The sequence below is a fragment of the Bos taurus genome, chromosome 7 (assembly GCF_002263795.3).
Source record: "Bos taurus isolate L1 Dominette 01449 registration number 42190680 breed Hereford chromosome 7, ARS-UCD2.0, whole genome shotgun sequence".
In the NCBI taxonomy this organism is placed as follows: domain Eukaryota; kingdom Metazoa; phylum Chordata; class Mammalia; order Artiodactyla; family Bovidae; genus Bos; species Bos taurus.
Window position 1 is genome coordinate 14962312 of NC_037334.1, and position 12429 is coordinate 14974740.

Genomic DNA, 12429 nt, shown 5'->3' on the forward strand with positions numbered 1-12429 from the left:
TTCGAGTCCCTACCCTGGCCATCAGGCGCGAGCCGCGGGTTTTGGGGCTCGCAACTAGCTCGCTCAGCCTCACTTTTTCCTCTTCCGTCACAGGGCAGCGATAAAAATCATCTCTGCCCGGCAGGGTTGCCGTGGAGACATCTGATAAGGCATGCAGTAGGCGCTCAATAAACGCCACATGCCTCCCACTTCCTGTGCAGACCTGAAGTTGCGGTCGGGCTTTGGGGCAGAGTGGAGCCCCCCTGCCACCCAGGATGATCTGGGGACGTACGTTGGGTTGTGTTATCCTTAATGGAACGGCCTGTGAAATGGGGCCAGCGCTGCCCTGTGGGAGCTCCCTTGCCAGGAGGCACAAAGAGGGCAAAAGAACGTTCACTTCGTACCCAGGCCCAGAGTGGGCCGCGGGGGCGGTAAGCCTGCGGGGTGCGGAGCCGGGAGGCCACATCCGGTGTGACTCTCCGGTGTCCCGTTTATCTTGGAAACTGCAGATTGGTGGCCCGGAGGTAGGCCCGGGGCTGACTCGGGGGGCTTCTCCGGAGCCCCCATCATCCTCCGTACTCTCCGGCCTGCAACTTGTTTAGAACCCGAGTCCGGGGACTTGGGGAAGAGATGGGGCGGGGCACGATCAGGAGGAGGGGGTCGAGGTCCCTGGGAGCCCGGTTTGGGGCTGGAAAGGGCTGGGGCGGGGCAGTCAGTGCCTATCTCCGCTTTCTCTCTGTGTCTCTGTCTTCACCTCTGCGCCGCCCCTCAAGCCCCTAACTCTTCCTCCCCCGCATCCATGTCACCGGACCCTGTACTGCACCCGCGGGCAAGTCGTTTCTCCCCGGGGAACACGCGGCGTTCAGAGACCTCCAGCGGGCCCAGCTCGACGTCAGGGAAGCGGGAGAGAAGGCGGGGTCAGAGGCGGGCTCGGAGCCCGGGAAACCGGAGCCTGGGGCACCCTCCGAGGCCCGGGGGAAGAGAGACAAGCGGGAAGTATGCGCAGAGTTCCGCAGGGCCCCCCGCGGGAGGAGGCAGGCGCGGAGCCCTCCCTGGCGCAGAGGACGAGGGGACGCCCGAACGCCCGGGGACGTCCCTGGGGGGGTCACCGGGAGGGCGGGTGTGGAGGCGGCGCCGGCGGTAGCCGCCGCAAACACCTCGGGCCTGGCGAGCAGTGCGTGCCACCCCGCCTCGCGGTCGTACCCATGCGCACGCCGTCGGCGCTTGGCACTCATGCGCTCCAGTGCGGCACCCCGGGTCCGGCCCCGGCCCCCTGCCCTGGCACTGCCTCCCGCGGGCCCTGAGTCACTGGTCCACTTCTCCTTCAGCGAAGAGGACACCTGTTGGTACCCTCCAGGCAGATCTGTCAGGTGGGTGGCCCGCGGCCAGTCCCCTCCTTTGCCACCGAAGGGCTCTGACTGCTTTGTGTATGGGGAGGGGGTGCAGGGAGCAGTCTGCCTTGGGGGAGTCCCCAAAGTGGTTCTTAGTTTCTGCCTGGAGCCTCACCCTCTTTCTCTGGCCCTAAACTGGGTGCTGCCTAGGGCTTCCTGCAGATGGTGGCCCCCAGAATGGATGCTGGGTCCTGCCCCCTTCCCACCTACCCAGGATTCCTCCACGCTCCTTGTGCCCCTAAACCTGGGCTTTTGGCATTCACCCTGGCAGCAAATATGTGTGTCCCGCGTCACCTGGGCTCCACTCCCAGGCCACTGGCTTCAAGCCAGGTCCCTCCAGCCCTGTCTGCTCAGTGCCTCCAGCCTTACCCTCTCTTCTTCCTTGCTGGGGCTGCCAGGCTTGAAAACCAAGTTGGGTGGGGGTGGGGAGGAGGTTCCTGCTGGAAAACCTGGGGTAGGGGGGCATTTCGAATCTGCTGGACAGCACTGGGGCAGAGAAGTGGTCTCTAGGTTCTTAGAATTCTCAGAGTACTCTAGTCTTGTTCTTGCTCCGCTGCATCGACCCCTTCAGACACCCAGACACACACATGCGCTCTCGCATGGATGCACACAGTCCACAAACGCAGCCACATAAGACACAAACAGACACACCCCCACACAGGGTAATTGAGGTCACCTGGTGTGGTCTGTGCAAGGCATGGGTCTTGTGGCTGATGGAGCACAGGTGAGCCGTGGCTGTGGTGACAGACATAACACAGAAACCTAGGTCTCACACCCCCTTGCACTCACTACACTGACTGCAGGAGCACACTTGCACTGCAACACACACTCAGGACCGATTTCCACCTGCCCTCTGTTACACACAGGAGCATTCATGCCTCATACCCCCTGAGGAGTCGAGGACAAGGTCACACACACATAGACACACAGATCCATGCAGACTCCAACACAGAGACCACACACAGATCCACATAGACAAGTGTACGCACATGGGGGCTCCAGAGCATGTACACACCCCCCTGGACTCCCACATATACAGACCCTCCTTGCAAACCAGCCCCACAAACTGCCGTGTCACCTGGCACCATGTGCCGGCCTGGCAGACACACACCACTGCCCGCCCCCAACCTCCGTGTGACCTTCACAAAGCAAATGCCAGGCCTTTCCATGAAGGCTGCCTGGCACCTCTTGCGAGGGAGTCAGGTGGAGTGGGGCAGGGAGCCCGGGGAGATGGCAGGCCTGCCTGGGGGAGACAGACACCCAGTGATTTACTGGGCAGCAGCCTTGTAGCCTGGTGGCCTGGTTCTAATCGTGCTTTACCATGAGCCAAGTTACTTATCCTATTTGTGCCTCAGTTTCTATCTGTGGAAAATGGAGCATGAGGACCCGTCTGGGCATACAAGAGTGCCTAGCATGTGACATTTGATAGCAATTGGCTACTGTGATCGCTATGAGTCTGACCAATGGGGACCTGTCTCCTCTCCTGCCCCCTCCACCTCCACCGCTTGTTTGTTTCGTATCGGCCTGTGCGGCAGAACTCCAAAGCCTGCGTCTGTCCCTGGGCTGCCCAGTCCTCCAGGGGCCCAATTTGATGCTCCAGGAGCCCAGGTGGGCGGGCCCAGGGCCCTCAGAGGAGTAGAGGCAGGTAGTAGCTCCATCTGAATGCTGTCAAGTGGTCAGCCTGTCCAAAGGAGAGTCTTGGGCAAGTCATTTCCTTTTTTTTTTTTTTTTTTGGCCTCACCGTGCAGCTTGTAGGCTCTTAGTTCCCCAAGCAGGGATCAAACCTGCTCCCCCTGCATTGGAAGTCTTAACCACCAGACCAACAGGGAAGTCCCTGAAGTCCTTCAGTTTGCTTTCTGATGAAGTGTCTGGGTATGTGCCTGTGAGGTCAGGGCCTTTTGGCTGCCCGTGACTCGGGTTTTGCGGCTTTGGGTCCCATTGGGACATTGCTGGAGCCACCTCCAACCTGACTTTGGCTACTGTGAGCAGTGGCAGGTGAGGAAGGAGTGAGTGCCAACAGCTCTGGGTCTGATTCTGAGGGGTAGCTGAGACACCTGCTCCCGCCCCTTCCACACACACACTCTCTCTTTCAGTCCCTCTCAGGCTGCTGTTCAACACACCTGATCCTCTCTCCTCTGTCCTTCCACAGCCCAGGGGGCATTCGCTCCTGGAAGCACAAACAGCAGGGCCCCAGAGAACCTCTTCTTCCCATCTGGGCCTCTGGGCTCCTGCTTACGTGAGCTGAGTCCCCCTGGGGCTGTGGGATCTGCCCACAAGTCTAGCTGGGTGTCCTCTGGGCTTGGGTCTCAAGTTCCCCCAACTGCAGCTTCAGTTCCTAGGGTGGGGCTGAGGTCCTCAGGATGGAGGTATGTGTCCCTCTCCTCCCCTCCCCAGTGGCACTCAGCAGAATCCCAAAATCCAGGTGGGACCTTGGGAGACAGGACCTCATTCACAGGCGGGAAGGCCACCAGCCCCTCACTCCCTCTCTGCACCTCAACCTCCATATTGACACAGGACATTAATAGAACCCGACTCGCAGGATTGGTGGGAGACCTGATTGGGGTCATGTGTACAAAGCACTTCGATGGTACCAGGAGGGACATCCCTGATGGTCTAGAGATTAGCTCCTGTGCTTCCAATGCAGGGGACATGGGTTCGAGAACTAGTCAGGGAACTAAGATCCCACGTGCCATGTGCGGCCAAAAGACAAAAAGCAAAACAATGACAAACACACAAAATTACAGATAGTACCGGGCACAAGGCAAATACTGAGTATCTTATTATTGGGGCTTCCCTGTTGGCTCGGGGATAAAGAATCCGAGTGCCACTGGTTCGATCTCTGGGTGCGGAAGATCCCCTGGAGGAGGGTATGGCCACCCACTCCAATATTCCTGCCTGGGAAATCCCATGGACAGAGGAGCTTGGCAGGCTATAGTCCAGGGGGTTGCAAAAGAGTCAGATACAACTGAGCAACTAAACCACAACCTTATTATTCCTATAAATCTAAAAGGATCTATCCTGGCACTCAATACACAGCAGGTGCTCAATAAATGGGCATTATCATCAAAGACCCAAATTCATGATCTAAGAGTATTTTTACTCCTTTTTTTTTTTAATTGACTTAAAAAATTAACATATAGTAAAATTCGACTGTTTTTCCGGCTGTGCCCTGCTGCTTGTGGAATCTTAAATTCCCTGACCAGGGATTGAACCCAGGCCCCCGGCAGTGAAAGCACTGAGCCCTAACCACTGGACCATCAGGGAATTTCCAAAATTCAACCTTTTTAGTATCTGTTGCATGAGAAGTTTTTTTTTTTAATTGTAGTAAAATATATGTAATAAAGTTTACCACTTTAACTTGACTGTACAATTTAGTGTCGTTATACACACACATTGTCGTGCAACTGTTCCCCCGCCATCCATTGCCAGGACACTTTCATCTTCCTAAAGCGAAACTCCGTCCCCATGGAACACTCACTCCCATTCCCCTCCCCTGGCCCTCGGCCCCTACCACGCTTTCTTTTTTCTATGAATTTGACTCCTCCAGGGACCTCATGTAAGGGGAATTGTACAATATCGTCCTTTTGTGTCTGACATTTCATTTAGTGTGATGTTTTCAAGGTTCATGCATGTTGTAGCCTGTGTCAGAATTTCCTTTCTTTTTTAAAAAATTATTTATTTGGCTGCGCTGGCTCTTAGTTGCCACGTGCTGAATCTTTTAGTTGCCACATGTGGGGTTTAGTTCCCTGACAGGGATCGAACCCGGGGCCCCTGCATTGGAAGTGTGGAGTCATAGCCACTGGACCACGAGGGAAGTCCCCAGCTTTTGATTCTTTTGGGTATATGTACTTGGAATGCCTATAGCTGGATCACATGGTAGTTCTGGGCTTAAAAGTTTTTGCAGAGCCGCCAAACTCTTTTCTACTGTGGCTGCACCTTTTTATATTCTCACCAGCAGTATATAAGTATTCTAGTTTCTCCACATGCATGCCAACGCTTGTTATTTTCCTTTTTTTTTTTTTAATAGTAGCCATCCTGATGGGTGGTATCTCATTGGGGTTATTTGTGTTTTCCTAATGACCAGTGATGTTGAGCATATTCTCATGTGTTTATTGTCCATATGTATGTCTTCTTTGAAGAAATGTTTAAGGGTTATACCCCCCCTTTTTTTTTTTTGCCATGCCCATGACTTGTGGAATCTTATTTCCCCAACCAGGGAATGAATCCAGGATCTCAGAAGTGAGAGCTCCAAGCCCTAACCACTGGACCACCAGGGACCTCCCTCCCACTTTCTAATTAGGTTGTCTGTTTTGTTGTTGTTGAGTTTTAGGAGTTCTTTATATAGTCTGGACATTGCACGTGCGCTTAGTCGCTCAGTTGTGTCCGACTCTGGAATGCTATGGACTGTAGCCCACCAGGCTCCTCTGTCCATGGAATTCTCCAGGCAAGAACACTGGAGTAGCTTGCCATTTCCTTCTCCGGGGGATCTTCCTGACGCAGGGATCGAACCCAGGTCTCCTGCATTGCAGGAGTTGCATTGTGTTCTTGACAGTCTGAATCATCAGGGAAGCCCAGTCTAGACATGAATCCCTTATCAAATATGTTATTTGCAAAAATGTTCTCTCAGAAATTACTTGAAGTCCAGTGGTTAGGACTCCAAGTTTCCACTGCAGGGGGCACAGTTTCAATCCCTGGTCAGGGAACTAAGATCTCATGTGCCCCATGGTGCAGCCGAAAAAAGAAAAAAAGGACCGTTAAAAAAATATTCTCCCATTCTATGGATTGCCTTTGTACTCCCTGAATAGTCTTTTGATACACAAAAGTTTTTAACTTTGATGAATTCCCTAATTTATTTTTTCTTTTGTTGCCTGTGCTTTTGATGTCATGTCCAGGAAATCACTGCCAAATCCAATGTCATGAAGCTTCTAAGAGTTTTATAGTTTTAGCCCTTATATTTAGATGTTTGATCTACTGGCGGTTAATTTCTGTATATGGTATAAGGTAAGGATCCCACTTCATTCTTCTGTAAACGGGTAACTAGTTTTTCCCAGCACCATCTTTTAAAAAGACTGTCCTTTCTCCATTGAATGGTCTTGGCTTCCTTGTTGACAGTCATTTGACCACATATATGTGAAGGTTTATTTCTAGGCTCTCTATCCTTTTCAAATTTATGTATTTATTTTTGGCTGCACTGGGTCTTCATTGCTGCTCAAGGGCTTTCTCTCGTTGCAGCAGTCAGCAACTACTCTCTAATTGCGGTGCACAGGGCTTCTCGTGGTGGCTTCTCTTGTTGCAGAGCACATGCTCTAGGGTGCATGGGCTTCAGCAGTCATGTCACAAAAGCTCAGTAGTTGCGTCTTGTGGGCTCAGGAATACAGGCTCAGTAGTTGTGGTTGCTCGGGTTCAGTTGTCCCGTGGCATGTGAGATCTTCCCAGACCAGGGATCCCCTGCATTGCAAGGCAGATTCTCAACCACTGGACAAGCAGGGAAGCCCTCAGCTATCTTGATATTTTTGATTTATGATGGGTTTATCAGGACATATCATAAGTCAAGGAAATCACTGACTCTTCTCCTTCATCCTGTACAAATAATTCATAAATAAATCCCTTAGGTTTTCTTTTAAATATATGTTCCAAATACAACCATTTCTCAGTAACTCACCACAACCATCTTAGTCCAAGCCACTAATAAAACACCCCATTTAAAAAAGTCAAAGGTCTGTAGTTTATTTTTGTGTTTTTTTAAATTGCTGAATACCCTTATAGCTCAATCAGTAAAGAGTCTACCTGGGGTCAACTCCTAGGTCAGGAGGATCCCCTCGAGAAGGAAATGGCAACCCACTCCAGTGTTCTTGCCTGGAGGAATGTCTCCCATGGACAGAGGAGCCTGGCAGGTTACAGTCTATGGGGTCGCAAGAGTTGGACACAACTGAGCCACTAAGCATACACACATTCCATGGCATGGATCTGCTACCATTTATCCATTCATCTGCTGATGTACATTTGGTTTGGTTGTTTCTAGATTTGGGTGATTATGAAGAGAACTGTTATAAACACTAGTCAGCAGGCTTTTATATATATATACTCATTTGGGCTGTGCTGGGCCGGTCTTAGTTGTGGCATCCAGGATCTTAAGTTGAGGCATGTGGACTCTTAGTTGCAGCATGTGGGATCTAGTTCCCTGACCAGGGATCGAACTGGGGCCCTCTGCATTGGGAACGTGGAGTCCTAGCCTCTGGACCACCAGGGAAGTCCCTAGTCAGCAAGTTTTTGAGCAGACATGTTTTCATTTATCTTGGGTAAATATATAGGAGTGTAGTTGTCAGATTGTACAATTAGGGTATGCTCAATTTCATAAGAAACCAAGCAGCTGTCTTCCAGAGTGGCTGTACCACTTGGCATTCCCATCAGTGATGGGATCCTTGTGGTGACAAGGATGGATCCTTGTCATCACCACTTGGTATCCTTGTCAATTTTTGTTTGTTTAGCATCCTAGTAGGTGCAAAGGGATAGTTCATGGTTTTAATTTGCATTTCCCTAAGGAGGAATGATGTTTCCTGTGCGAATGTGCCATCTGTGTATCTTCTTTGGTGAACTGTCCATACTTCTGCTCATTTTTGCATTGAGTTGTCTTCTTTTTAAATTTTCATTTATCTATTTTTGGCTCCACTGAATCTTCGTTGCTGCACAAGGGCTCTTTCTAGTTGCGGTGCGCAGGCTTCTCATTGCAGTGGCTTCTCTTGTGGAGCACGGACGGGCTCTTGGCACGTGGGCTTGGTAGCTGTGGTGCATGGGCTTAGTTGCTCTGCGGTTTGTGGGATCTTCCTGGATCAGGGTTTGAACCTGTGTCCCCTGCATTGGCAGGCAGATTCGTAACCACTGCACTACCAGGGAAGTCCATCTTCAGAGTTTGTTATGTATTCTGGATACCGGTCCTTTGTCAGATATTTTCTCCCAGTCTGTGGCTTGTCTTTTTATTCTCTTGACAGTGTCTTTTGCAGAGCAGTGTTCAGTGTTTTTAAAATGTTTTCTGAAGTTTGTTTTCAAAAGAAGTTTGAGTTTTCAACTATTTAAAATTTCCGGTTTCTTTCCTATAATTGGAACCCAGGGCCCCCAGCCCCACTCTGCTTTTTATGTTGGCTGCCTGAACCCTGGAAAAATTTGCTCTAATGAGGGGAATGTGCTCTGATGGGGGTCATCAACAGAGGGCAGCAGTTAAGATTTTGATCTGAGGAATCCCAAGACTTGGGGTGGAATTCTGACTGCACCATGACCTTACTGTGTGACCTGGAACCAATCATCCTCTCTGAACCTTAGTTTCTTCATGTGTAAAATGGAGGCAGTGAAGTCCTCCCCCCCCATCCCCCCATCCCAGGGCTGGCCCAGGAAAAAGAGTCCATGTATAGAAGCTGGTGGGAGAAGGCAATGGCACCCCACTCCAGTACTCTTGCCTGGACAATCCCATGGACGGAGGAGCCTGGTGGGCTACAGTCCATGGGGTCGCTGAGAGTTGGACACTATTGAGCAACTTTACTTTGACTTTCATGCATTGGAGAAGGAAATGGCAACCCAGTCCAGTGTTCTTGCCTGGAGAATCCCACGGACGGGGGAGCCTGGTGGGCTGCCATCTATGGGGTCGCATAGAGTCAGACATGACTGAAGCAACTTAGTAGCAGCAGCAGCATAGAAGCTGGTAATGCTGTCCTGGTCTAGGAGATTTCAGATTTTTTTTTTTGACCAGGCTACATGGCATGTGGGATCTTAGTTCCCTGACCAGGGATGGAACCTGGGCCCCCTGTGGTGGAAATGCAGGGTCCTTACCACTGGACCCCAAGAGAATTCCCTCAGGTTTATTTCTTAGCAGAGGGAACATTCAAATAAAATCTTAGACCGACATTCAATAGGAGGACCAGAAAGTGCAGGGAGGATTCTATTTCTTCTCTCCCTACCCAGTTGTACTCACCAGAGCACAGCCTGAAATCTGCTGACCAGTCTAACACCCTCATTTTAACAGAGTCACAGACGAGAGAGGGCAGTGACCTTCTCGAGGTCACACAGCATGTCACAGGCACACAGCTCCCCACACTTATCCTCAAACCTTCATATCAATTGCCTAGGTGAGTTCCCTCCCCAGGGATACTGATAGATTTACAGTTAGGGGGCTGATAGATTTACAGCTGCCAGTGTTTCTTGAGCTCCCTGTTAGGCACCACCCTGAGCGTGTTACCTGTGTTAACGCTGGTTACCTGGATGACCTGAGGCAGGCAGTGGTTGCCCCCATATTGCAGAAGAGGAAACGGAAATTTGGTCTTTTCCCCCAAGTTGTACATTTGGGAAGTGGCATAGCCAGCTTTTTCCTACCTCATCCAGAGGCTCTGTCTTGCCAGTGCCAACAGAATGGAGTCCTGCTGTATCCTCTATTTAGCTGTGTCTCTGTTATCTATCTATATCTCCACTCCAGTGACACCAATTTCCTTGCTGGTCCTCCAACAAAAAACAGATTCTGCCACAGGGCCTTTTCACTTACTGTTCCCTCACCCTGGAGTGCTTTCTCCCACCTCCTGACCCCATGGCCTGCTCCTTCTCATCCTTCAGGCCCTGCTCAGATATCACCTCCTCAGAGAGACCTGCCTCCACCACAGCAGCTAAAAATCACCTTTCCAGCCACCCACCTAGTTTTAATTCCCTGGATGGCACCATCCAGCCTGTATATTCATTCATTCATTCATTCATAGATTGATTCATTCAGTAAACATTTATTGGGCATCCAGGCCATGTTCTTAGCCAGAGATCCAGCAGTAAACAAAGCAGACAAAAATCCTTGCTCTGTAGAGCTTAGTTCTAGAAGGGAAGGCAAACAGCGGAAAAGTAAAACATAGAATGTGTTGGGTAAGTAGTATTTATTTTAAGGAAGGGAAATATGAAATGTAAGGGCAGGGGATGATATTTCAGATGGGTTGGTTGAGGGAGGCCTTCCTGAAGAGGCAACATTTGAGAGGAGGGGGGAGCCACTGGAGATCTGGGCCAGGGAGACAGCCTGTGCAAAGGCCCTGAGGCAGGAATATCCCTGGAATATTTAGGGAACAGCCAGAAAGCAATTATGGCTGCAGCAGAGTCCATGAAGGGCGTAGTGGGTATGGGGGCAGGGCCTTGTGGGCCACAGCAAGGACTTTGGCTTTGGCTCTGAGTGAACTGGGAGCCAGAGAAGGTTCTAAACAGAGGAGGGATGTGACCCAACTCAGGTATTCACAGGCTTCCTCTGGCTGCTGAGGGAAGCAGACAGGGGTATAAACAGAAGCAGCTAGGGGCCAGAGCAAAGACAAATGTCCTGGCCCAGGAAAGTGATGATGGGCAGGCTGGCCAAGGAAGGGGTATGAAGCAGACAGATTATTCTTGAATAGATTTGATTGCTCTGAGGTACCAAGGGAAGAACAGAGCGAGGAAGACCCCACAACTTTTGGGGATGTGCAGTGCTGCTCGGTTGGCCTGTTTCTAGACCAGCCCTCGCAGTGTCATGTATGTGAGGGGCACAGATCATGGTCTGTCTGGGTCACGGCAGTGTCCCTTAGCTCTGGCAGCAGGACCAGGCACACAAAGGTGGTCTCTCTAATTTCCTGTCTCCCACCTTTTCTGAGGTATCTGTCTCTCTTGTCAGGAATTTCCTGGGTCTCCTTATTCCTCTCGACGCCCCCCCTCAATATCATCTCAGCCCACTGACCCCTCTTCCCGCCCACCCCTTGCAGCTTGGAGGCGGAGAATGGACCGACACCATCGCCAGGCCGCAGCCCGCTGGACTCGCAGGCGAGCCCGGGCCTCGTGCTGCATGCTGGTGCGGCCACCAGCCAGCGCCGGGAGTCGTTTCTCTACCGCTCAGACAGTGACTATGACATGTCACCCAAGACCATGTCCCGGAACTCGTCGGTCACCAGCGAGGCGTGAGCACCTGCCATCTCCCCCCTGGCTGGCTCTTCCAGGCCTCCTGGCCCCAGCAAGGGGGGACGGGGGCTGCCCAACCCCCAGCCCACCCCATGGTCCTTGGCAAAAACTAAACAGCGCCCTTATTCCCTATTGAGGACTCAACCCCCTTATAGCATACCCACCCAGTGAGGTATGAGTGCCCACCCTGTCTCTGCCCCGCCACCTGGCCACTCTGAGCTGAGGCCCAGCCCCACCCATGTCCCTACAGTGCCCACCCACCCAACCTGCCCATGCCCACTCCTACCCCTTGGTTTCAGGGGCCTGGCCCCACCTTATCCCATCTCTCCAGCAAGGGAACCCCACTTGAGCCCCTCCTGGCTACCACTTCCAGAGGGTCCACCTCGGCTGACCCTCTTCTTCCTCCCCATGTCTAGGCTTCCCTAAACCAGCCCCCTTACACGACCACCTATAGCGGTGTGTGGAGAAGGAAATGGCAACCCACTCCAGTATTCCTGCCTGGGAAATCCCATGGACAGAGAAGCCCAGCGGGCTACAGTCCATGGGGTCGCAGAGAGTCGGACACGACTGAAGCAACTAAGCAACAATAGCACAGAGGTGTGAGCACCCCCATCTCCTCAGCCCTCTTCCTCTACTGAATCCTCCAGCCCTGTCCCGACCCAGTGAGGCATCTGTATCACCCCTTCCCCCCAGCTCCTGTCCTCCACCCCCTCCCCACTACTAGTTTCTCCAAGCTCAGCCTCTGAGGTGTGTTCACCACCCTCCTTTTGTCTCTGCGCCACCTCACCTTGCCCCACCTGAACCCTTCTCCCTGACCGTTTCCTTCAGAACAAGCCCCTGCAGCGTAACCATCCTTGTGAGGTATAAGCACCCCTCCCCCACCCCACAGAGCCCCCTTCCTGTCCACCAGCCTCCCAGGGCCCAGTCCCCCACAGAGTGACACCCTAGTGACTTGCTTTTCTGGTAGCCCCAGCCCCTGTCCACCCCAGACCCTTGGGAGCCCCACTGTGAGGACCCCTGACCTACCCCTGTCCTTGCAGGCATGCAGAGGACCTCATCGTCACGCCGTTTGCCCAGGTAAGACCCCCTCCCCTAAGAAGGGAAGGGGCTCTGACTCTCCCCT

General features: G+C 52.2%; 1 protein-coding gene and 1 non-coding gene across 6 annotated transcripts in view; one reads left to right on the top strand and one right to left on the bottom strand.

The window, feature by feature from the left end:
- The window catches only part of PDE4A (phosphodiesterase 4A), a 44482-nt gene that overhangs the window by 15954 nt on the left and 16099 nt on the right, over nt 1-12429 (top strand). For 4 of the 5 annotated variants that reach the window (XM_024994123.2, XM_024994122.1, XM_059888095.1 and 1 more), the window contains 2 exons: nt 11114-11305; nt 12347-12383. In XM_024994123.2, the coding sequence (XP_024849891.1) occupies nt 11114-11305; nt 12347-12383 (229 nt within the window). Of the gene's footprint in view, nt 1-1130; nt 1350-11113; nt 11306-12346; nt 12384-12429 lie in introns of those variants that run through there. The other variant, XM_024994125.2, reaches the window with a different exon arrangement.
- On the bottom strand, nt 4562-4634 carry TRNAE-UUC (transfer RNA glutamic acid (anticodon UUC)). The gene has a single exon. It is a non-coding gene; the product is annotated as a tRNA-Glu (tRNA).